The sequence below is a fragment of the Vombatus ursinus genome, unplaced genomic scaffold, assembly GCF_900497805.2.
Source record: "Vombatus ursinus unplaced genomic scaffold, bare-nosed wombat genome assembly UNPS02000582.1, whole genome shotgun sequence".
NCBI classification, from domain to species: Eukaryota; Metazoa; Chordata; class Mammalia; order Diprotodontia; family Vombatidae; genus Vombatus; species Vombatus ursinus.
In genome coordinates, this window is record NW_020940360.1 from 33922389 (window position 1) to 33946159 (window position 23771).

General features: G+C 37.5%; 1 protein-coding gene across 3 annotated transcripts in view; it reads left to right on the plus strand.

Moving 5' to 3' along the window:
• CRYBG1 (crystallin beta-gamma domain containing 1) overlaps window positions 1-23771 on the plus strand; it is a 266595-nt gene that overhangs the window by 218574 nt on the left and 24250 nt on the right. For all 3 annotated transcript variants that reach the window (XM_027855375.1, XM_027855383.1, XM_027855391.1), the window contains 8 exons: window positions 512-547; window positions 1379-1533; window positions 2445-2571; window positions 2668-2813; window positions 13421-13547; window positions 13732-13764; window positions 16659-16771; window positions 17738-17867. In XM_027855375.1, coding sequence (XP_027711176.1) covers window positions 512-547; window positions 1379-1533; window positions 2445-2571; window positions 2668-2813; window positions 13421-13547; window positions 13732-13764; window positions 16659-16771; window positions 17738-17867 — 867 coding nt within the window. The remainder of the gene's footprint in view (window positions 1-511; window positions 548-1378; window positions 1534-2444; window positions 2572-2667; window positions 2814-13420; window positions 13548-13731; window positions 13765-16658; window positions 16772-17737; window positions 17868-23771) is intronic.

The following is a 23771-nucleotide window of genomic DNA, read 5'->3' on the forward strand; positions in this document are numbered from 1 at the left end:
TCTATTTGATTGAAATTTAGTACTTGGTTAACCTTTTTCGTGGAATCCTACAACACTGTAGCTGGAGTAAACTGTAGAGATTACCTTGTTTAGCTGCCTCAATTTATAGATTGAGCCAAGGTCAGATCCTCAGTCTCCTTGACTTCCAGACTGCTGTTCTTTGTCCTATCTGATACCGCTTTTAATGTTTTACTTGCTGGATTATTCTCCAGAATGTTTTAGCTGTCCTTTTATGAGTGTTTGTCTAGCAATATTTCTGTCATCTATTCAACCATTGTAAAAGGATCTAATCTCATACGGTGGTTGGTTTAAGGTACATTTTGCTGGGGGTGGGGGAGGGGATTGATTACCCTGGTTCATATGAACTTGGGGACAATTCTCAAAACTACATAGCTCTTGTCAAGGTCAGGACTCAAGCCCAAGTTTTTTTGATTCTTAAGTCCATTGATCTTTACATTTTGCCACACTCCTCCCAAAAAAATGGTGGATCTTTGTCTTTTTTTTTTTTCAGGGTGGTCGCAAAGTTGAATTCCCTGCAGATCCAAAGGTAAAAAAAAATGTATTCCATTGCCTCTTTTTTGGGGGAGTGGGGGGCAGGAATAGATCTGGGCCTGTGATGTTATCAACATGGGGAATTCCTGGAATGAAAACCACTTATCCTGATGCAGATTGGCCACTCATCTGTAATACGTTTTTAAAGAAAGAGTTACCTGGGGACACTGAGAGATTAAGTGACTTTTCTTGAGGTTGGTCACAAAAGTCAGACTTGAGCCCAGGTCAATAATAATAGCTAACATTTATATAGCGCTTACTATATGCTAGGCACTGTGTACTTTACACTATAATCTCATTTGATGCTAACAACAACCCTGTGATATAGGTGCAATTATTATCCCCGTTTTTGTAGTTCAGGAAACTGAGGCGGGAAGAGATTAAGTGACTTACCCAGAGTCATGCAGCTAATAAGTGTCTGAGACAAGATTTGAACTTGGGTCTTCCTGACTCCAGGCCTGATGTTTTACTATCTACTGTATCACCTAGTTACCTTTAAGAGACTTGCTGAAGGTTACATAGACAGAAGTGTCAAAGGTGAACATCCTGTCTCTGGGGCTGGCTCTTTATCTCCTATGTCACAACTGCCTCTCACAAAATACCATATTTGAGTTAATTTTTTTTATATAATACTTTATTTTTTCCCCAATTACATGTAAAAATAATTTCTAAACTTGAGTTAATTTCATAAACTTAATCAAGTATGACAAAAGGCATTAATTTGGTTGTGATAGTTATAAACACTTTTAAACTGGTTGTTTTAATACTGAGCTGTTTGGCCATATGTGTTCTTACAAATTGATGGCATGTTTCATTTCTACTATAGGTTATTATTTATGAAAAGCCTTTTTTTGAAGGAAAATGTATGGAACTAGAAACAGATATGAGTGATTTCATCATAGAAGGAGATGAAACGGAAGAAGCTGGTGAAGATAATTTGCTATTGAAATCAGTAGGGTCTATAAAAGTTCTAGGAGGCATGTAAGTGGAAAGAAATCATTAGTATCATTTTTTTCCCTAATAAATTAATACATGTGTTGTCCTTTGTGTGCAAAAGTGGTGCTAGAGACAGAGCAGCATAATGGTCATCCACTGCCAGCAGCACACATCTGAGAGATGGCTATTGGGCTGTCAGAGTGGGAATAGGGGTTGGAATAAGCCAGGGGTGGGGACACCAGTGGCCTTTTAGGTCCTTTAGTGTGGCCTTTTGACTGAATCCAAGATTTAAAATTTGAAATTTAAAAAGGCCACACTTAAGGACCTAGAAGGCCATGTGGCCTTAAGACCACAGGTTTCCCATCCCTGGAATAATCAAAGCAACAATCACTGCTCTATTACAAAATCAAGTTTATCTTCTTGGCTTAATCAGTACCATACTCCAACTAAATTATGAATGGACATAGTGAAGGAAGATTTTATTTTTTTTTTAGATTTGGATTTTTACAGATTGTTTTCCCTATTCAATGTTGAATTATATAATTGAACCTTCCATTGTTTATAAATATGATCTCAAATGGCTTGTTTTTATTGATCTTTTCAAGAACTCCATTATATAAAATTGTTTTTCCTTCTTGACTTGATATAAAGCTCTTTTCACTTAGTTCTTCTTGTTAAATGCATCCATCTCACTGGCTTACAGCTCCCTCAAGGAAATCTTGACACATGTTTCCTTGTTATTTATTATGCTGTTATTAAATCTTCTTTCATTTTAGAGCAGAAAGACCCGTAGCTGCAACTCATGAATCCGTCTTTGTCTTGCAATCTTTATTAGTTGTTGAAAATGAATAAAAATTTGGGAAAAAATTAAAATTATTTTTATGTTATTGAAAACGGAATAAAAATTTGAAAAAACTCTCTAAAATTTTGACTACTTATTGGTTTTTCTCTTGTAGTTGGGTTGCTTTTGAGAAACCAGGATTTACAGGACATCAATATTTGCTTGAAGAAGGTGAATACAAGGAATGGCAAGATTGGGGTGGCTATGATGGAGAACTGAAGTCTTTAAGGCCTATATTAGGTGTAAGTGTGAAGAAAAACTGATGGTCAATACTTGAATACTCTTATTAAATTATGAATATAAATCTTTTAACCTTGTGGTTTTTCATTTTTTAACAGGATTTTTCAAATGCTCACATGATAATGTATAGTGAAAGAAACTTTGGAACCAAAGGTTCGAATATTGATGTATTAGGAATTGTTGCAAATTTAAAGGATACTGGCTATGGAGTGAAGACACAGTCTATTAATGTATTAAATGGAGTGTAAGTAAAATATCTGCATTTTAAAAATTATTGTTTAAATGAAATGTTTTAGCATATTTAATTTTTTTTGCCTACTTCTTACTTGAAAATTTTGGCTCCATGATCTCCATAACATGACTGGAGTCCATCCATTCTCATTGCGAGTAATTTTTCAAAAATTTATTTTATTTCCATAAAATAGTGTAACGAAAAAGATGATTGCACATGAAACTGCAAATCTATTATGTACAACTTGCTATTCCTTTTAAATATACAACAGAGTTTGTCATGTAAATGTCTTTTTTTTTCTTTCTCCACCCTCCCCCTGACATTTGCCCTAGAGATGGCCACCATGAAACACAAATAGTGTATTATTCTATACATCTGTTTATCAGTTCTTTCTCTGGATGTCGATAGTGTCTTTCTTCTTACGTCTTTTATAGTTGATTGTGGGTGATTCTTATCTGTGTTTTTTTGTTTTGTTTTGTAAATTCCCCATAGAGCATCTACCCAAAATGCCAGAAGCCTCCCTCTGGTTCTTTTACTGTTTATCTCATAGGTACCAGAGTGGCATTTGGTTGCCTTCCTTTTGTCCCTCGCTCTGGAAACACAGACATTTCCTTGTCCTCATGTGTGTCCTCCATATTACTTCTTGCACATAAATCACTTGTAGTAGCCTGAAGTGCACTTGAGCTCACCAAGCATCTTTCCATTGCTCATGAGATAGTGGTATTCTAGGATTCAAATCCAAATAGCATCCCTTGGATAATGTTAATGTTTAAAAGATGGGTTTCAGTGGTAGAGAGCAACTTGGGATTGTTGAAAGACTGTTCTTTGCAGAATGTGATCCAGCATGATCTTATCCTGTTCCATTCTGTGCTATGTTCATTATTTATCTTCTACATATCTGATGGAGAAGTGAATATCTCCTTCATCTCTACATGGTTGTTGTCTTTAGTCTCTCTCATACTTAAAAAAATTTTTTTAAATTTTTTTTTTTGTTTTTAGGCAATTGGGGTTAAGTGACTTGCCCAGGGTCACACAGCTAGTAAGTGTCAAGTATTTGGTCTGAGGCCGGATATGAACTCGGGTCCTCCTGACTTCAGGGCCAGTGCTCTATCCACTGTGCCACCTAGCTGCCCCCTCTCTCATACTTTCTTAAAAAATAAAACTGTGATTTCATTGCATGGATCAGCCATAACATATTACAGGTGACATGTTTAGACTGTGGACTGTATTTAACTCAGAAAAAGCCTCTGCTTTCATGTGATGCCCCTCACTTAATAACCATATTCTGCTTTTAGGAAGCTAAGATTCAGATTAAAAGTCCTAATGAATTTTTCCTGTATTTTGTTTTTCTTGGTTTCTTTCTTCACTGTGATTTTTACATGGGCATGATTTTTTTTTAAGTTATGGAACTTGGAGTTAATAATTGAATACTTTATGTCTAGAAAACATTTTAATGCATTTTATTTCAATATGTCACTTCCAAGCAAATATTGGCCTCCCCACCCCCCAACCCAAATAGTGCCTTTCATATAAATCAGATTAAAACCAAATAATAGAGCAATTGTGATTGATGGCACAAACATTTTTTATTTTTTGGTGGTTTACCTTTTGTTAAGAGAAAGAAAGGTTGTGAGTAAAGCAAATTTTACATGATTTAATAATAATTAATTACCCTTTGGGTCAAATGCTTCCTCCACCACTGCCCTGCTTCACTAAGGTAGAAGTCCATTATATCTTTACTATTCTTCACATTCTTATCACTCTTGTGTAAGTATTATCTTGGTGGGATGAAGCTGAGAACTTGTACGTCTTTCTCTGAGTAGGAAATACCTTTTTATTGTTTCTTACTCTGGAGTTTTAGAATCTTAATCAACTTTACATTCAGGAAACAGTGCAGGCTATCCTAAAAGTCTTAGTGCAGTTTAAAGCTGTGATAGTTCGACTTTTCTTAATGCAGATCATTTGAATGGTAAATTCTCTTAGATTTATTTCTGATGAAACTGTTGTGTATGAGGTGTTAAGGAATGGATTCAGGTAAATGGGAACCAGTGACCAGATCACCCTCATTCATCCTGTGAGAGGAAGCACATAAATGCTCAGTTGAGTTCCTTCAAGGCTATTCATTAGCACTTGTAGGTAAAATAAAAGTGGAACCTTTGTACCCATCACCTGAGCCATCTTTTGCCTCCTCCCCTCAGCCCTCACAATGGCATGTTACTATATTTTTCTGTGTTTAACGAAACATAAAACATCAAAGGATTCCACTCAGTCTTGTTTCTGAAGCCTTGGTCTGGAGTGAAATGATTTATTTTATTTCAGCTCAATTCTTGCTAAAATGTTTATACCCTTTACTTTGGGAAGGGCTCTTACATTTACAAGGGGGCAGGTATGTACAGGCATGTCCTGGTGGCTGACTTATTCATGTTCTTTACATGCAAAGGGAGACTTGGGAACATCTCCCCTCACTGCCAGTGCTTTAGAGCACCCAACTCAAATGACATGTCTTCCATAAAGTCTTCTCTGATGTGTCAGTAAAAGCCTTCCCCCAATAACTGCACTTAGCACGTGTTTTGTACCTCTCTAATGCAATTATCATGTAGCATTTTGCATTATAGTTATCAGTGTTTTCTATTGTAATACCCCTTAGTAGACTGCAAGTTCTACATGAGTCATTAGTGAGATATGATTGCCAAAGAGCCTCATGTGATCTTGGGCTTCATTAAGAGAGGCATAGTCTCTAGGACTCTCTACTCTGCAATCTCCAGAACACATCTGCCGCTCCATTCTGGGCACTGCTTTATGAGAAGAATTTTGTTATTTGGAGAATGTGCTAGGAAAGATAACCCAAATAGTGAAGGTCTTTGAGTTCATGCCAGATGAGAGCTGATTCAAGGAACTGGGGTAGTTTAGCCTGGAGAAGAGAAGGCTAGGACATGACAACTGTCTTCAAGTATTTGACATGGAATAGGATGGAATTTGAGCAAGGGGTTGAAGTTAAACAGAGGTACATTTAGACTTGATGTAAGGACAAAATTTCTTAACAATTAGAGGTATTCAGAAGTGGAATGGACTAGCTTGTGAGGTTAGTTGGTTCTCCCTACTTGAAGATTTTTAAGCATTAGGCCTGAATACCCACATTTGTTGTTGTTGACATTTTTGTTCAGATTGCCCTATGGTCCTTTCCAATTCTGAGATTCAGTGATGCCATCTTATTCCAACTTGGTGTCTTTTACATTGATAGAGTGAATTTCCTCTCCTAGAAGTTCACAATACCAATGAAATCACAACTCTAGTCCCTATCTCTAAGTGTCTCCTGCTTAGATTCACATAAATATGTATTGAATAAATAAGTAAAAGAACCCTAAATTGTAACTCTGAATATGCAACTTTTGGAGCACATCCTGTCTGTAAGCTGAAGACCATTATGTCTAGTAGATTTGTTTTTCATTTTTCTAAAAGGGGATTAGAGCCAAGCTCTTTGTTTTTTCCTTGCATTATTTTTGTTAGTGGGAAAAGTTTTTTAATTTGGATCTTTATTTCCCACTGAAGACTTCAACAGAAAGTGCCCACGCTGAGGAAATCACATATCATAGATGTTTTAAGAAGTAGACCTCCAGTAACCAGGTAGCCTTTTTGGAAATTCCTGTTTTGTTGGAGTAGCTCCTGGGATGACTCAGTATGTTTTATCATCCTTGGTGACTCATTTATTTGCTCTAGAACAGAATATAATATTTAAGTAAGGTGCTTTTGAATCTGACCAGTGAATTTATAGGAAAATGAGGTTAGTTTTTACAAAAAAATTCATGGCAATTCGAAAATAGTCTTCTCACACTACTAATTAGAATTCGAGTGCTATAGTAATTAATATTCTCAAGTAATTTGAAACATTATTTCTACTCTGAGTGAAAACTTTCCTCCCTTTGAAATTTTTCTCCCAGCAAAATTAAGCATTTTTTTAGAGTCTGGAGACCAGTGAAATTCAAGTATGCTACTTTCATTTTTTTCTTGGTCCATTACAGAAAAACTGACATGCATTACTGCAATAGTATCTGAATTTTTGTTAGCTACACATTCTACAGAGCAGTTTTGTTATCTGCTTGGGGCTTGTCAACACTTGTGGTTTTTCCTTTCTTTAATGCTGTAAACAAGGAGTGTTCAGGTACAGACTCGAAATGCTCAATGTTCCATCCACTCAAGGGAGAAGCAGTGAGGAATTTTCTTTGCAAAAAAACAAAACAAAACAAAACTGGGTCTAGATTTGGTATAATGTGACTTTAGCACATATGTATTATCTATCTATATTATCTCTCTATGTGTCTATTACATATCACATAATGTATCTGGTCGATTTTAGAGACTGATTATGGGAAAAGTGAGGATACCTTCACTTGATGCAACTGCCCCATGGAGGAAATGATACTAAATGATACTGGTAGCACTATGTGTAACTTCCTAGCGGATCAAGAATCCAGGTTAATTTATTTTGGTGTTAGGTATTTCTTTTAAATGCTAATAAGTAATTCACTTATTTTATTCCCCCATACTCTCTCTCCTTGTTCCTCCCCCCCCAAAAAAATTCACTCAAATATTATAGACGAAGCTGTGGCATATCACATAGCTACAAATGAAAGATTCATTTTATTTTATTGCCAAACAAGTCACTTTGGGAATCTGAAAATGTTATTGGAGTAGAACTCCAATATGATGCTCTGCCAGCATCTATACAATGTAAAGAGAACATGAGGGAGGCTTTCAATGTGTTGGGGAGACCCCCACCCCCTCCAGTGGACAACTTATGGTGAGACTTGGACAGAAGTTTCATAGTTGAGCAGGCCTGCCTGGGTTGGGATTTCAGTTGCTGTAGGAAATACATCGATGAGATCCCACACCCATTGGGGAGTTCCTTGCCAAAAGTAAATATCTTGTAGGGGATATTGAAACAAACAACCCAGTATTAGAGATTTAATTTGACTCAACAAATAGTTGTAGTCTGTAGATATTGTGGTTCTGAGAAGTTGCTAGAAAATAGAAATGACCCTCACTTTTTGCACTTTGCAGTACATGAAAAGGTGTGTAAATCAGATTTTTGTGAACCAAAGGTACATGAAAAAGTGTGTAAATCAGTTTTTTGTGAACTCGATTGTAATTTGAAGGTAATACCAAACACTGCACTGGACCTTTTTGTGATGTAAATAGTTAGCCCTAATTTGTCTCATTTATAAATCATGGTTCAGGTTTTTTTGGGGGGGGAGGGGGAAGGGGAATGGGAGACACAAAGGAGCCTTTCTACACACAGAAAATCAATTCTTCTGTTGCCTAGCTGAAGCTTGTCCACGTTGTATCCACCACAAATAGATTTTAAGGAATTTTACCTTTCCTTAAACCAAGCCTTTCTAGAGTGGAAAGCAACTTCAGAAATCATACATTTTAACCTCATTGGAGTCAGCTAGGTGGTGCAGTGGTTAGAGTTCTGGGCCCGGAGTCTGAAAAACCTAAATTCAAATTCGACTGCAGACACAACTAGCTGTGTGACCCTGGGAAAGTCACTTAACCTCTGTCTCAGTTTCCTCATGTGTAAAGTGTGGATAATAATAGCACCTATCTCCCTGGGTTATTGTGAAGATCAAACAGATTTGTAAAGCCAGCACAGAGGAGGCCGTTGATAAATTGCCTGTTTCTTGCCTTTCATTCATTTTATAGATAAGGAAGCTAAGGCCCAGAAAGGTAAAATGATTGTTCCAGTTTGAATAATTAATAACACATAGAGTTTTAGGATTCCTAATCTGGTGTCTTTCATTTCTGTGGTGTGATGTAATCTGTCAACAAGGATTAATTTGTTTACTATGTGCCAGGTGTTATGCTAAGCGTCGGTGGGTGGGTGGGTGGGGGAAGAATATACAAAGAAAAAGCAAAAACAGCCCCGGTCCTCCAAGAACTTGCATTGGAATGAGGGAGAGAATATGTACATAAAGGAAGCACAGGTGGAATGTAGGTGGAATGTAGCCCTAAAGAGAAGGTGCTAGCACTTTACTTATGAGAATGCTGCTTAAGGAAAAGAGGCATTTTGGGAAATGGAGTCAACAGCATCTTTTATGTTTCCCATGTCAGTTTCTAAGGTCAGATGACTAGTAGGCGATGGGTCAATGGAAAGAGCATTAGATTTAGAGTCGGGGAACTTGTGTTCACATGCAATCTTGCTTAAATCTTGTGAAAAATCATTTAATTGAGGTCTCTCAGGACTCTGGTTTCCTTATGTGTAAAATGAAGGGATTAAACACTAGTATCTTTGGATTATAGATTTAGACCTAGAAAGGACCAGTGAAGCCATCAAGTCCAACACCCCTCATTTTACAGCTGAAGAAACTGAGGCCCAGAGAGCTTAAGTGATGTACTCAAAATCACAAGAACAGCAAGTCAAAGAGGCAGGATATGAATTCAGGTTCTCTGAACTCTAAATCCGGCAGTCTTTCCATTGTACTACACTGCCTTTCGATATGACCTTCAAGGTAGTTTCCAACTCTAAATCTAAATAAAGAATCTGAGTTTTGTGGTTTTCTTTTCTTCCTCATGTGCTCTGCTTTTTTGAGTAGTTGTAATACTTGAGATTTTTTTTTTGTTTTTTTTTTTTTTAAGATAGTAACCAAATCTTAATCCGGCCTTACTATTATTATAGGTTTTAGATTTGCAGAATTTGTTAGTACTGGCTTAATGGTAATATTATATGAAAAAAAGCAGATCATATTTCATAGAGGACAAAATCTACTTAGGTCATGCCTTTTAGTCAAGGCAGTCTAATGTGGTGGAAAGAGCCCCATATAGGCAACAGGTGACTTGGGATCTTAATTGCCATCTATGTTATGTGTCCTTGTAGTCTGCTCTTGAGACATGAATTCCTTTCTCTATAGAGTAAGGGAGTTGAATTAGGTGATTTCTAAGGCCTCTTCCATCTTTATTTTATAATGTGTGGTCAATCTACTTTCTAAAAGGCAGCATTTTTCAAATGAGCTTTTCAACTTCGAGCTCACTTGTGTCTCTTTCGGCTGCTTGTGACTTACTTTCAGGCTTTGATGAATCAGTGATCTCACTGATGTGGGTACTGTTTCTTTGAACAATTCAGATCGCAACCCACTCACGACTTCTCATATTTTTAACTTGTTTCATGGGTTGCCATGGCTGAAGAATTCATCGTCCAGTAGCCAACCAACTAGTGATGAGACTTTCAGTTCTTAGTCTGGGTGGTGTCTATGCCATCACTGAGTAGCACATCTGAGGATATTTCTGTGACTGAAAACCACTTACTTGAACCTCTGCACATCTTTTATTTTTTTAATATGGAAAATGGGTATAATAACACTTGTATTAGCCACCTTGTTCACTCTTTGTGAGGATGAAGTGTGATGAATAATATGAAAAGATCCTAAAAAGTTTAAAGCATGGACCTGGAGTCAGGAAGACTCATCTTCCTTAGTTCAGATCTAGCCTTGGGCCTTACTAGCTGTGTGACCCTGGGCAAATCACTTAAGCCTGTTTGCCTCAGTTCCTCATCTGTAAAATGAGCTGGAGAAGGAAATGGCAAACGACCTCAGTATCTTTGCCATGAAAACCCCAAATGGCGTCACAAAGAGTCAGACAGAACTGAAATAACTGAACTACAACAACAAATCATACCAGTGAAAGGCTGTATTGCTCAAGCTCCCTGGGGACCATTTAGCACAGTGGAATACCCTTAAGCTTGAGATATTTCTCAAAACGCTCACTTGAGAGAGTTTTTTAGGTGTTAGATGCTAAATACATGTTTGATGGATTGGATGACATATATTGCTCACTCACCAGAAATTAAGACCTTACGTAGAATAGTAGCTTGGTAAATGGTTGAACTGGATGGTATTCAATTACACTGACACCAATCAGCTTATTAGCTAGTATGGTTAATTAAGTGGTTTTATCTTGAGTTGATAATATGCCTTGTAACCAGTAACAGCTTACCCGGAGGTGTTTGTTTTTTGTTATTTAACTTTGGGGTCAGATTCTCATCTCTACCAATTATGTCAGAGCAATTTAAAAGATTAAAAGTAATGTGTTGAAATGTAATTTGAATGAAAAAAAATTGTGTCTTTTAATCTGAGAAAAGAAAAGCTGTACATTTTAACAGTTGGTGTGCGTTGTGGCTAAACACTTCCTTAGCCAATCATTTTGAATTGTGGAATAATATTTGTCATTGTGGTTTCTTACAAAAGAGGCACAACCCTTTACTATCTTGCTGTAGAAATATTTTGGTGAAGTCAGAAAGCGGAATTTTTGCTTGATCACTTAGAGGAAGAAAGGTTCTTTTTGGAAGTCCCAGTTTTGGGGGGTTCTTATGGTTTAAGATAAACATAAATGAATATCATAGGATCTTTCTTTAGTTTTCCCACATAGATTCTGAAGTGAGAACATAAAGGATTTGTGAGAAGAGATTTTTAATTATCATTTTGATTTGTTGCTTGTGCACTATAAAGAAAGATTAGGACAGATTAGAAAACTACTTCCTTCTTTGTCTCTTTTGCTGGGAAACATGGCGGCTTTGCAAGGTTCTGCCCTAAGCCCTCTTACTCTCTACTCTATTTTCCTTGGTGATCTTAACTCACCACCCTGACTTTGATTATCAGTTCTCTGCAGATAACGATTCCCTTAACCTCACTTCTTTTTCTTCTTCTCTTTTCCCTTTTCAGCTACTCTCATCCCTATCTTTTTCTCTTCTTACTCAAACTATTGTAATTTCTAATTAGCAATTTCTAACTGCTTCCACATCAATGCACATTATGATGTTAGTCCCTTTGGTAGCTGCCCTTGCCAGCTTAATAAAGAATAAACTCATAAATATTCAAGCCCCTCCACAGTCCAGCTCCAGCTACTCTTCCAGCCTTATTTCTTCCTATTCCCATTCACACATTTTATAGTTGAGCCAAAACAGACTTCTCTGTCTCTTGTTCCTATCTATTTATGTGTCTTTGCTTATACTGTCCACTGAAGTCTGGGATAAATTTTTCTGTCTCATCTGTGTTGATGTACCTCCCTCTTCTAGGCTCAACTCAGATGCCTTCTCACCAGTGACACCTTTGCCTAGTTCCACACCCCCCACAGGTGAAAGTGATCTGTCACAGTGGGAATACCTGAGCTCAAATCCTCAGCCTCAGAAACTTACTAGCTGTGTGACCCTGGGCAAATCACTTAACCTCTTTTTGTCTCCATTTCTTTATCTGTAAAATGGGGATAATAACAATACCCGCCTCATAGGGTTGTTGTGAGGGTCAAATGAAATAATAATTGTAAAGTGCTTCATACAGTACCTGGCACATAGTAGATGCTACATAGATGTTAGCTCTTTATCATCATCATCATCATTATTATCTCTCCATTTTCAAATTTTTCATATCATTTTGCCTGGCACTTTTCCTTTATGCTTACCTCACTTCCCTCTCTGCTCCTTTTTTTTTTTAAAATCATAATTATTTGTGTATTTATCCTTTCTAAATCCTGGGAACTACATCTCATATGTCACCATTCTGTCCAGTGTTTATGCTTTTTAGGGCTCATCCTTATCTTTGTCATTGCACTCCTTGTAGTGGTTTGCCTGGACCTGTGATTTTATCCTGATGAAAACTCCCTCCACTGATACTGATGGCAACCCCTCTGTAATTTACAGGCTTAGAGAATTGCTTGAGGGCACTGAGATGAAGTGATTGGACACAGCTAATTAGAATGTGTCAAAAAGGAGTGTGACTTCAACCCAGGACTTCTTGACTCCAGCCCTCTATCTACATTACATTTTTTTTCCTCCTTGTATGTTGTTGTTCTTCAGTCACGTCCAACTCTTTGTGACCCTATGGACCATAGCACACCAGACCCTTCTATCCTCCATTATGTCCTGAGGTCAGTCCAAGCTTGTGTTCATTGCTTCCGTGTCACTATCTGTCCATCCCCTTCTTTTGTCTTCAATCTTTCCCAACATTAGGGTCTTTTCCAATGAGTTCCTTCTTCCCATTTTGCGGCCAAAGTATTTAAGCTTCAGCTTCACTATTTGATCTTCCAATGAATAGTCTGAATTAGTTTCTTAAATTCTCAAATCTGACTGATTTGATCTCCTTCCTGTCCAAGGGACTCTCAAAAGTCTTCTCCAGCACCACAATTCTAAAGCATTAATTCTGCGGTTCTCAGCTTTCCTTGTATTCCAGCTCTCACAGCCACACATTGCTATTGGAAAAACCACAGCTTTGACTATATGGACTCTTGCAAGCAAGGTGACATCTCTGCATCTTAGTACGCTGTGCAGATTGGCCACAGTTTTCCTTCCAAGGAGTGAGCGTCTTTTAATTCCATGGCTGCAGTCATGGAAATTTATGGAACGTATGTAGACTTTTTGAATGTCTGAGTTAGAGGTATTCCAGAAGTGATCTGGTTTAACCCATACCTGAACATGAATCCTCTTGACTATACCCCCTATTTCTTGCATTTTGGAGGCAGTTCTCTGAAGAACTTTTTAATATATATATGTATGTTGAACTGAAATATTTGAAAAGCTCTGGCTTATATCTAAGTTCTACAAGCAATAAGAAGTCTTTGATTTTGTTCTTTTTCAGATGGGTGGCCTATGAAAATCCGGACTTCACAGGAGAGCAATATATACTTGATAAAGGATTGTATACTAGCTTTGAGGACTGGGGAGGCAAGAATTGTAAGATCTCTTCAGTTCAACCTATATGTTTGGTAAGGCGCCATATTTTTTTTTAAAATATATTTCATAAAGTTCTAGATTTAAGTAGTGCATACTGATACAGTAAAACTTATATATGGATTACAACAAAAATGTTTTAGTGCCTCCCCACACATATTAAAAAAATAAAAAATATCTGCTGCTCATTTTCTTTTCTTCTTCCTTTAAAATTTTTAGGATACCTTCACTAGCCCAAAGGAAAGAAATAAAGTAAGTATTGAAAAATGCTTTATTGTAAATTTAATAATAACCAACACAACAAAGATACAACATCAGAGTGAATTCTTCCATTGAATCTTTAGCATTGATTATAGTAGAACCAAATGAATTAACAAAGAACCAAGGGAAAAAAAAGCATTTGTTCTGTATCCTCGTCCAGGTGTATCTGAAGTTCTGCTACCTTTGGCTTTGTTTCTTTTAAAAAAAAAATTACGTAGTTGAAATCATTGTGTGTACATTCTGGTCCTGATTTTGCTTTACAGTATGTTTAGATAGCTCTTTCCATATTTCTTTCTTGGCTCGGTAGAAAGGGTACTGGGCCTAGAGTCAGGAAAACTCATCTACCTGAATTTCAATCCAGCCTCAGACACTTAATAAGCTGTGTGACTCTAGGCAACTCACTTAAGCCTGTTTGCCTCAGTTTCCTCATTTGTAAGATGAGCTGGAGAAGGAAATAGAAAACCACTCCAGTATCTTTGCCAAGAAAACCCCAAATGGGGTCATGAAGAGTCAGACACGACTGAAAACAACTGATCCAGCAACAAATATTTCCTTCTATATTTCCTCTTCATCATTTTTATGCACCATAATAATCCATTACATTAGTGTGCCATATATGAATTAGCCAGTCTGATTTTGAGCCATATAGGTTGTTTCCAATGTTTTGCTATTATAAATATTTTTGTATTGATAGGGTTTTTTCTTTTTATAATACTTTTGATCCCAAATTCAAGCTTTAGGATTGTTGGGCCAAAGGATATGATCAGTTTTTTGACACTTGCTATATAAAGCCATCCTGTTCTTTTAAGATATTTGTGCCAATCTCCAGGCCTACCAACAATCCCTGTTTCCCCACAGACCTGCCAACCTGGATATTATCATTTTTTGCCTTTTTTCAGGGCATGAAGGGGGATTGTGGTGGGTGTAAGATTATCGTCATAATTTTCAATTGATTTGCATTTCTCTGTTAGTGAATTTAAGCAGTTCTTCATGAGATTATTGACAGTTTGGATTTCCTATTAATTCCCATAAATTGCCTATTCTTGTCCATTGATCATTGCTGCATTGGGGAGTACCTATCATTAGTCATATAGGAATCCTTTCCTAATGATTTCTCTTTTTCTAAAAATAGAAATTTTCTCTTTTTATAAAAATCAAAGCAAAAGTCACCAAGCATTTATTTCACACCTGCTGGTTGCCAGGTGCTAAGTTCTGGGGAATACAAAGAAAGGTAAAAGACAGTCCTTGCCCTCAAGGAGCTCACAGTCTAATGAGGGGGACCACAACAACAAACCCCCAAAAGTTGCCAGATAACACTCTTGATATTTTTGTTAGTTAGACCTATTCAATAGGAATAGGAAAGGGACTTGTGATTTTGGTGGTCTAAGGAACTTCCTAGTGAGGAAACTCCCTCTACTGGTACAAGTCTATGCAACTTGAACCTGGGGCTTCCTGACTCCACAGCCAGGCCTCTGTCCACCATGATATGCTGTTTTCCACTTTGTATATTGTCGTTCAGTTACGTCCTCTTTGTGACCCCATGGGCCATAGCACACCAAGCCCTTCTATCCTCCATTATCTCCTGAAATCAGTCCAAGCTCATGTTCATTGCTTCCATGACAATATCTATCCATTCCCTTCTCCTTTTGCCTTCAGTCTTTCCCAACATCGGGGTCTTTTCCAATGAGTCCTGTCTTCCCATTATGTGGCCAAAGTATTTAAGCCTTAGAGAGTTGTCTGGCTCTGAGAATTTAAATAACTTGCCCAGATTCACACACATGTTTTGGAGGTAGGATTTAAACTTCAGTGTTCCTGATTATGAGACTGGCTTTCTATGCCACTTTGCCATGCAACCTCAAAGTTATTTAAATGGATTGAAAATTTTATATATATGTATATATACACATATACATATATAATATAGAAACATATTAAATTATATTTATATACTAAATTAAATTATACCTTATATATTAAATATATAAGTACATATTTTAAGTTATAATTTTTTTTAAAAGCTTGGTTACTAGTATTCAGATACATCTGAATCTTAAAGAAAAGAACCATGGTGCCCTTAGCCATAGTAGAGAAGTTAAGGAGATGGGTGGGTTTAGGCATAAAGATAGCAAGTTATGAAATAATAGAACCCTAGCCTTAGCAAAAGAGAGTGGTATACAAAAGGTCACATTCCTGATGCACAGCTCCTATCTACTGACCCTACTGCAAGGGTTTTTGCTCCCATCATTATAGCTGTCCCACTCTCTACGCCCCACAAACATGCAGGTCTGCATGTTTATGAATGATCCTGTAATTCTCTTAAAAATACTAGTCTGACTTTTGTCCAGTCCTTTAAATGTTGACTTTCAACATCAGCTGAATTTTATGGGTAAGACTTATGCTTTTTAATGGGCATACTCAGACTGCCTTAATTATACAAGTATAAATACCACACTAGTCTTCATCCCTTGTTCATATACAATATTTTGATAGGTCAGCAAGTGTTTTTCTGCATTGAGAGGGAGGAAAAATTATTGTTTCCAAAATGTAGCTGATTATTAAGATTAGAGCAGGTGAACATAGAGACAGCCTACAGGAAAGCTTTAAAATATTTTATTACTTTTTACAACAAATGTTCTCAAAGAGTTATGATTTTTCAGCTGTTGGATTGTCTTTGATGTTACAGAATTATATTTAAAAATCGTTGATGCTATGGAAATCATGTTTACAAATGATCTATTAAGGAAGTTATAAAAACTGGAGGGTTTTGAAATTTTAAAACTTCGTTTGCTGTAGTTAGCAGTTAGAGGATATATTTGGGTCAGCATTTTAAAGGCATAGTGTGTTTTGGAATTTAATTTTCTGTCTTCATGCTCACTTTTTCAAAGGTTCACTTATTCTCAGAACCAGAATTCCGTGGTAGCAGTAAAGTTTTTGAAGATACTACTAATCAAATTGAAGATTCCTTTTCTGCAAAGTCTTGCAGAGTTTTGGGAGGCAGGTAAGCAGAAGGAAAAAACCTAATTCTCCATTATTGAGTCAATAACCAGTGCATTGACAGGCATTTACAGAGCACCTACTATGCTTGCATTTCTGGGGTAGGTGCTGGATGTCCAGAAGAACATATCAAATGTTTTCCTAGCTATCAGGAAATTGATAGACTCATTGGGGAGATAAGACTAACTTGACATAATGTTGAATAATATCAGCTAAATATTTAAGTGCCAAATTGAGTGGTAGAGGCTACAATTACAGTAAGAGTCTAGAAGGCAGTGAGAACAGTCATGGAAGAAATGGGATGTCAGTTGCGTCTTGAGTCTTAGAATTTTGACTGGACCTCAGGTCTCATCTAGACCAATCTCTGGTCAAATCACAAATCTTACCTATAGCATCCGCCAGGGAAACTTACTACCCTCATTCTTTTTTTCAGGCAGCTCTAATTATTAGGAAGTTTTTCTTCATTATTGTTAGATGAAATTTCCCAACTTGTGGCTTCCCTACATTGGTTGTAAGTTCTGATTTAATTGGTCAAATAGAGCAAATCTTATTGTCTCTTCCATGGGACATGCCTCCAAATATTAGGTACCCCCATGAGACTTCTTTTCCCCAAGGCAAAATTTTTTCATTCCTTTAACTATGGTTTGGGTTTTTTTTTAATTTTACCATCTTATTTGGTATAAACAAAGTCACAACGAAAGGAAAGCACCCTTAGCCCAACACTGAACTCCCTACCTCCCCCCCTTAAAAAAAATCTTCCAGGTATAAAGTCTTGCTTTATTTGCTTTCATGTTACCCTGTTTCATGTTTCTGACTTCATATTAACCTGTCTCTCTTTTAGAAAAACAAACCCAAGTTTGTAGCAGCGTTCTAATCTCAAGGTTAAGGTTTTTCTGTTCTATAGCAGTCTGTCTTTTAAAAAATTATTCAGATCCTCAACTCTTATGGTTTTTTTTTTCTTCTCCCACAGCTGGGTTGCTTATGATGGGGAAAATTTCTCTGGTAATCAGTATGTATTAGAAGAAGGACATTATCCTTGTCTGTCTGCAATGGGATGTCCTCCTGAAACTAATTTTAAGTCTCTTCGCTTTATAGATGTGGTGAGTAAACCAATATGGAAGCCGATTTATAAACATGTATAGCTCGTGTTACCTATTTTATGTGTCTTAGACTAATAGAATCTAAGAATTGATAGTCTGTGGGGCTAATAGATAAAATTTTATTCAGGGTTCTGTGTTGGAGGAGAAGGGGGAATTTACTAGAGTAGAGGCTCATGCGATCAAGATTTAAAGCTGGAAAGGATGGTAGAAGCTACCTAGCCCAGCTCCCTCATTTTATAGATAGTGGAATAGGCTCGGGGAACTTGAATGATTTGTCCAAGGCCAAGGTAAGTTGCAGAGCTAGGATGTGGACCTAGATTCTCTGTCTACACACCTAGCTCATTTTCTGATAAGCTATGAAAAACCAGTCCTTTTCCCATTGTATTTATTGTGGGGCTGGGCCTTACTCAGACTAGTCCCTTAGTAATTTAGGGCCAGAGCTAGAACTAAATGAGACAAACTCAGCATCCATCTAAGGAAATGAGGTTGACTTAGCTGTAGCTGGGAAAGGACATTCAGAACAGGGAAGGGATGTTTGTTTATCCAGGATAAAACTTTCCAATGTTGTTCAAGCCTGAAGGAAGAACTCTCACTCCTCATGCCCTGGTTATTTTGTACCCAGGTGATCAGAAGGCTTCAGAAGGGATCTGAACCTTAGTCACTGGAGTCAATTAAATTTTGAGGGCACTTTCAGTACCATTAAGGGAAAATTTGCCTAACTTGCATTGGAGATGAGAGGTGAAATAATATTTTGTTCCTACCACAGTACCATACTGTCTACTTGTTGCTCTTTTCATAGTTAATTTAATCCATACCATTCAAAAGCTATCAAAAGATAGTTTTGCTTATCTAGTGGAGCAAATTTAGTTGTTCCTCCAAACCCCATCACCCGAAGCCCCCATGTAAAATGCACTGTGTTCACTGCAGGGATTCCTAACCTAGGGTTCATAAATTTATGTGGGGTTTTTTTTTTTACTTTTTTTTTAATTTTTAGGCAATTGGGGTTAAGTTACTTGCCCAGGGTCACACAGCTAGTAAGTGTCAAGTGTTTGGTCTGAGGCCATATTTGAACTCAGGCCCTCCTGACTTCAGGGCCACCTAGCTGCCCCTGTTTGTTTTTTTTAAAGAAGATAACTATATTTGGTAACTATATTAATATAATTGGTTACTTTTTATAATCCTATGTATTATATTTTATGCATTTAAAAACATTATTCTGAGGAGTCTGTAGACTTCATCAGATGCCAAAGGGGTCTGTGACACAGGACAGGTGACGAAACCTTGACTTGGAGTGTGCACTGTGGGGAAATCTATAACCAGAAGATTCTGCTCAAGGGATAGGATGTTCTGATTAATTGAATGTCCTTATTAGCTAAGGATGAGAATCACTGCCTTTGTTGCTTGAAAAAAAAAAAAGTCTTCCTTTGATGAATTAATAAGATTGCCCTCTGCCATAAGTATAGAATAGTGAACGTGACTGAATCTTTTCCTGGATGATGATGCCTGAGGGTTATCATTCTGAAGAAGAGTTCTCTTTGAACACTACTGTAGACACACATGTAGATAGAGCAGGACAGAATTGGGAAACTTCTAACCCTGGCTGGAATCTGGACCTTGGTAAGACCCCATAAGGTAGTATTGCTCGTCCTGCACAGCTCATACCCCACAGTTTATGGGGAGAGGGAATGGAGGGGAGTTTTCTTTTTTTTCTTGTATTTTTTTTGGGAGGGGAGTTTTCTTGCTCTCCTCCTTAGACCTTAAAGCAGTGTTCCAAACTGTGTGCCAAGTTATCCTTGCCCCAGTGAACTCACAAGGATGCTGAAGTATATTTAAAATTGTCAACATGAATTCTTGATAAACGGAACAATTTGATATTTCTTTTGGTTTAGAGGTGCTATGGAAAGATTATTGAGACACTAAGGGCACCAAAGTTTGGGAGTCTCTGCCTTAAAAATTTCTCAGATCCTGAAGATTTGTTGAGCACAATAAAAAAACTGTGAATAAATAGGGCTTAATTGCTGGGGGAAAAAAAAACCTCTGAAGAATCTGGCATTGTAGAGCCTGGTACTGTGTATATCTCCATGTCTTAGACTCACAACATTTGTTCCATTTCTGATTACAACACTCCAAGCTGGGCTGTCTTCTGCTGTTTGCCCACCAACTACTGCTCTGCCAGAATGTTATTTCACATATTTGACATTTTTCTTCTGCCTTCTGCCCTACTTGCATTCTGCCACTTGAGCTCACTCCACAGAAGGTGGTTGGGTCTTCCCCTCTCATGTTCTCTGTGCACTAGCCCAGCCCAAGCGAGTTGTTGAATTTCAATGATAGCACACCTTGCCTGTAGTAAGAACACAAAGCATTTTTTAAATTGTGAATTTAGTAATTGTCAAAAGAAAGAACTTGGTCAAATGTAAACACAGAAAAACAAGGAACTGGATTTACCTTAAACCTCTAACTTTTACCAAGGCAGAATCAAACAAATTGACAAACATTTAACAATTTAAAAAAAGTATTGATTCTGCCTCTCTCTCTCTCTGTCTTTCTCTCTCTCTCTCTCTTTTTTTTTTTGATGAGGCAAGTGGGGTTAAGTGACTTGCCCAGGGTCTTACAACTAGTAAGTGTCAAGTGTCTGGTGTGAGACTGCAGGGCTGGTGCTCTATCCATTGTGCCACCTAGCGGGCCCTGGTTCTGCCTCTCTTTCCACACTTCCCTGAATTTCTGCTGCCTTTTGGTTGTTTTCTTTTTTCTTCTATTTTCTGCCCTTTTTTTTTTTAAAAAAAAACTGTAGTTGTAATTCATATGTTATATGGTTTTGATTCTTCTTTCCCTATGCACTAGATCTTTCTATATTTCCTTATAGGCTGTTCATATGTATTATTAATTATTATACTCTAACATGTATTAATATGCCATAATTTATTCATACATTTGCTAATTATTATATAGATTTTTTTTCTTTTTTTGCTATTTACATTATTACATCAATTATGAATAGGCCCTATTCTTTCTTTTTGGGTAGAACATCCAGTGACAGTTTTCTTGGGTCAAAAGATTTTGTTTTGTGACTCATCCTACATTGCCATTCTGTTCTCCAAAATGTTTGTACTAGTCTGCACTCCTTTCAACAATTTGTTAGGCTGCTTTTCCCCCTAATTCCACCAACATGGAACTTGGTATCAGTTGAGTAGATAAACAGATCAGTGTAGTTAAGCTAGACTTAATCAAGGAATATTTATCGGGCATCCACTGTATGCAAAGGACTGTTGGAGATACAAAGGTATTTAGAATCTGAGGGCAGTTGTGAGCTGCCACATAGAGCTTATAATTCTAGTAGAGGTGACAGGACATGTGTAGACAACAGATAGCTGATACTATAAAATAACAGATGCTTATTGCCAAATGAGTGGTACACATAATAAGTAACACCTGAATTTAGAGGAAATTGAGATTACAGTTGCCTGGGGTCTCTAGGGAAATGTTTCATGGAGGTAGGATTTGAACTGGGTTTTAAAGAATGGATTTGAATTGGATAGGCAGAGTGGAGAGGTGAGTGCCTTCCAGTATCAGTGAGGTGAAGAGTATGAGCGAAAGTAGAGAATGTATTGTAAATGTATAAGGCATTTTGGGGAGGAGGGCAATTAGACCAGCCTGACTGAAGCAGAGGATCTGTATTGGGCAATAGTAGGAGATAAGGTTGGAAAGGTAGGTTGAGGCCTAAATGCCATTGGGCTAGAATGCCAGGCTTAGGAATTCAGGTTTTATTTTATATGCATGTGACAGAGAGCTTTTGAAGTTTGCTGATGCCAGTGGAGTCATGCACATCTCTGGTTGGTTTTTTTTTTTAACCCCACAAGGCCAAATCATATAGCTTAACTGTTTACTAACACATAAACTCAGATGGCATAAGTAATTACTGAAAACAAATGGAAGAACAGAAAACAGAAGTTATAAATTCTTACATGCTGTCCATGCTTTTGATGATGCCTTGGCTTATGACAGCTGCATTAAGGTTATTCCTAATTAGTATATGGATAAGAAGGCATTTGGGCTTTTACTTAGGTAGCCTTTGTCAAAATAGATGTTCTTCTGGCCTTGGTAATTTCAAAGATTATAACGTTATGTGTCTTAACATTCTGCACATAACATAATGTTATATGTCTTAACATGTTTTAACATTAAAGACAACAGATTCTTTGGACTGGGAATCATCTATCTCAGAATGTGTTGTCTTTAAAGAGTCTTTCTCCCGAAATTTGGCTTCTGTTGGAAGAGCAGAAAAGATTTCTTTTGAATTGGTTGGCTTACTAGGTGGACTTGGAGTCAGGAAGACCTAAGTTTAGATCTGGTCTCAGACACTTACTGGCTGTGTGACCCTGGGCAAGTCACTTAACCCTGTTTGCCTCAGTTTCCACATTTGTAAAAATGAGCTGGAGAAGGAAATGGTAAAGCCACTCCAGTATCTTTGTCAAGAAAATCCCAAATAGGGTCATGAAGAATCAGATACGACTGAAATGACTGAACAACAACAACAAACCTGCATTTCTTCAAGTGGCATGTGCCTTTGCAATTCTCATTTCGTCTTCCTTGGTAACATATTTTCTTCTCACAAAGAGAAACTCTTCTCTATAAGGGAAGAAGCACTCGTTTCAGCCTAGGCCAAAGCATAGCTCCACGTATGCCCTGGATATAAAATGACAACAGTGTTATGATGATATTAGTTGTTATTTTTATAGCCTTTAAAATTTGCAAAGTATATTATACCTGTTATCTCATTTGCTCTTCTCTCATCAGCCTTGTGAGATAGGTAGCACAAGTATTACCCTGATTATATAGAGTAAGAAACTGAGACATAAAAAGGTTAAATGACTATTCCCTCTTCCCCTCCCTGCCTCTGCCATGGCCATCCAGCTATTAAAGTGTTAGAAGTGGGATTTGAACCCAGGGCTCTCCTAATTCTAAATTCAGAAGTCATTCAACAAACATTTAGTAAGAATGTATTATGTACATGGTACTGTGCTAAGTGCACTGTTGTATACAAACAGTAAAGCAAAAGAATAGGAGAGATTAGAAACAGATTTTTAGATGCTTCTGTTAATTATTACCATAATTGGCCTCAGGATGAAGGGTTCCACAGTAATTACGGAAATAACATGCTACTCAGCCCTAAAGACCTTCCCCCACTGGGTAAGAAGAAAGAAATAGCTCTGCCTGAGTCTCTATATTAGTGATAGTTTTATATCATTTTGTTGTCTAGTTGTTTTTCAGTTGTACAACTCTATGTGACCCCATTTGGGGTTTTCTTGGCAAAGGTACTGGAGTGGTTTGCCATTTCCTTCTCCAGCTCATTTTACAGATGAGGAAACTGAAGCAAACAGGGTTAAGTAACTTGCTCAGGGTCACACAGCTAGTGAGTGTCTGAAGCCATATTTTTACTCATGGAGGTGACTCTTCCTGACTCCAGGCCTGGAACTCCCCATTATTATTGTTGTTGTTATTATTGTTATTATTACTGTTAATTTGGAGGCAGCTAGTGGCATAGTAGATAGACCCCCAGGCCTGGAATCGGGAAGACCTGAGTTCAAATCTGACCCCAGACACTTACTAGCTATGTGATCAACCTCGGGCAAGTCACTTAACCTTAGTTTGCCTCAGTTTCCTCAGCTGTAAAAGGGGGATAAAAATATTAGCACCTACTTTGCAGTTTTGAGGATCAAATGAGGTATTTGTAAAAAGTACTGAACACAGTGCTTGGTACATAGTAGGCACTGTGTAAATGATTATTCCCTCCCATTTCCCTGCTTTAAAAGGCTGAGTCTCCCTAACTCACCCAAGCTGGAAGGGACCGCTCATGGGCCTGGTCCTGCTACTGACAGGCATAGTAGCTTTTTTTTTCCAACCTGG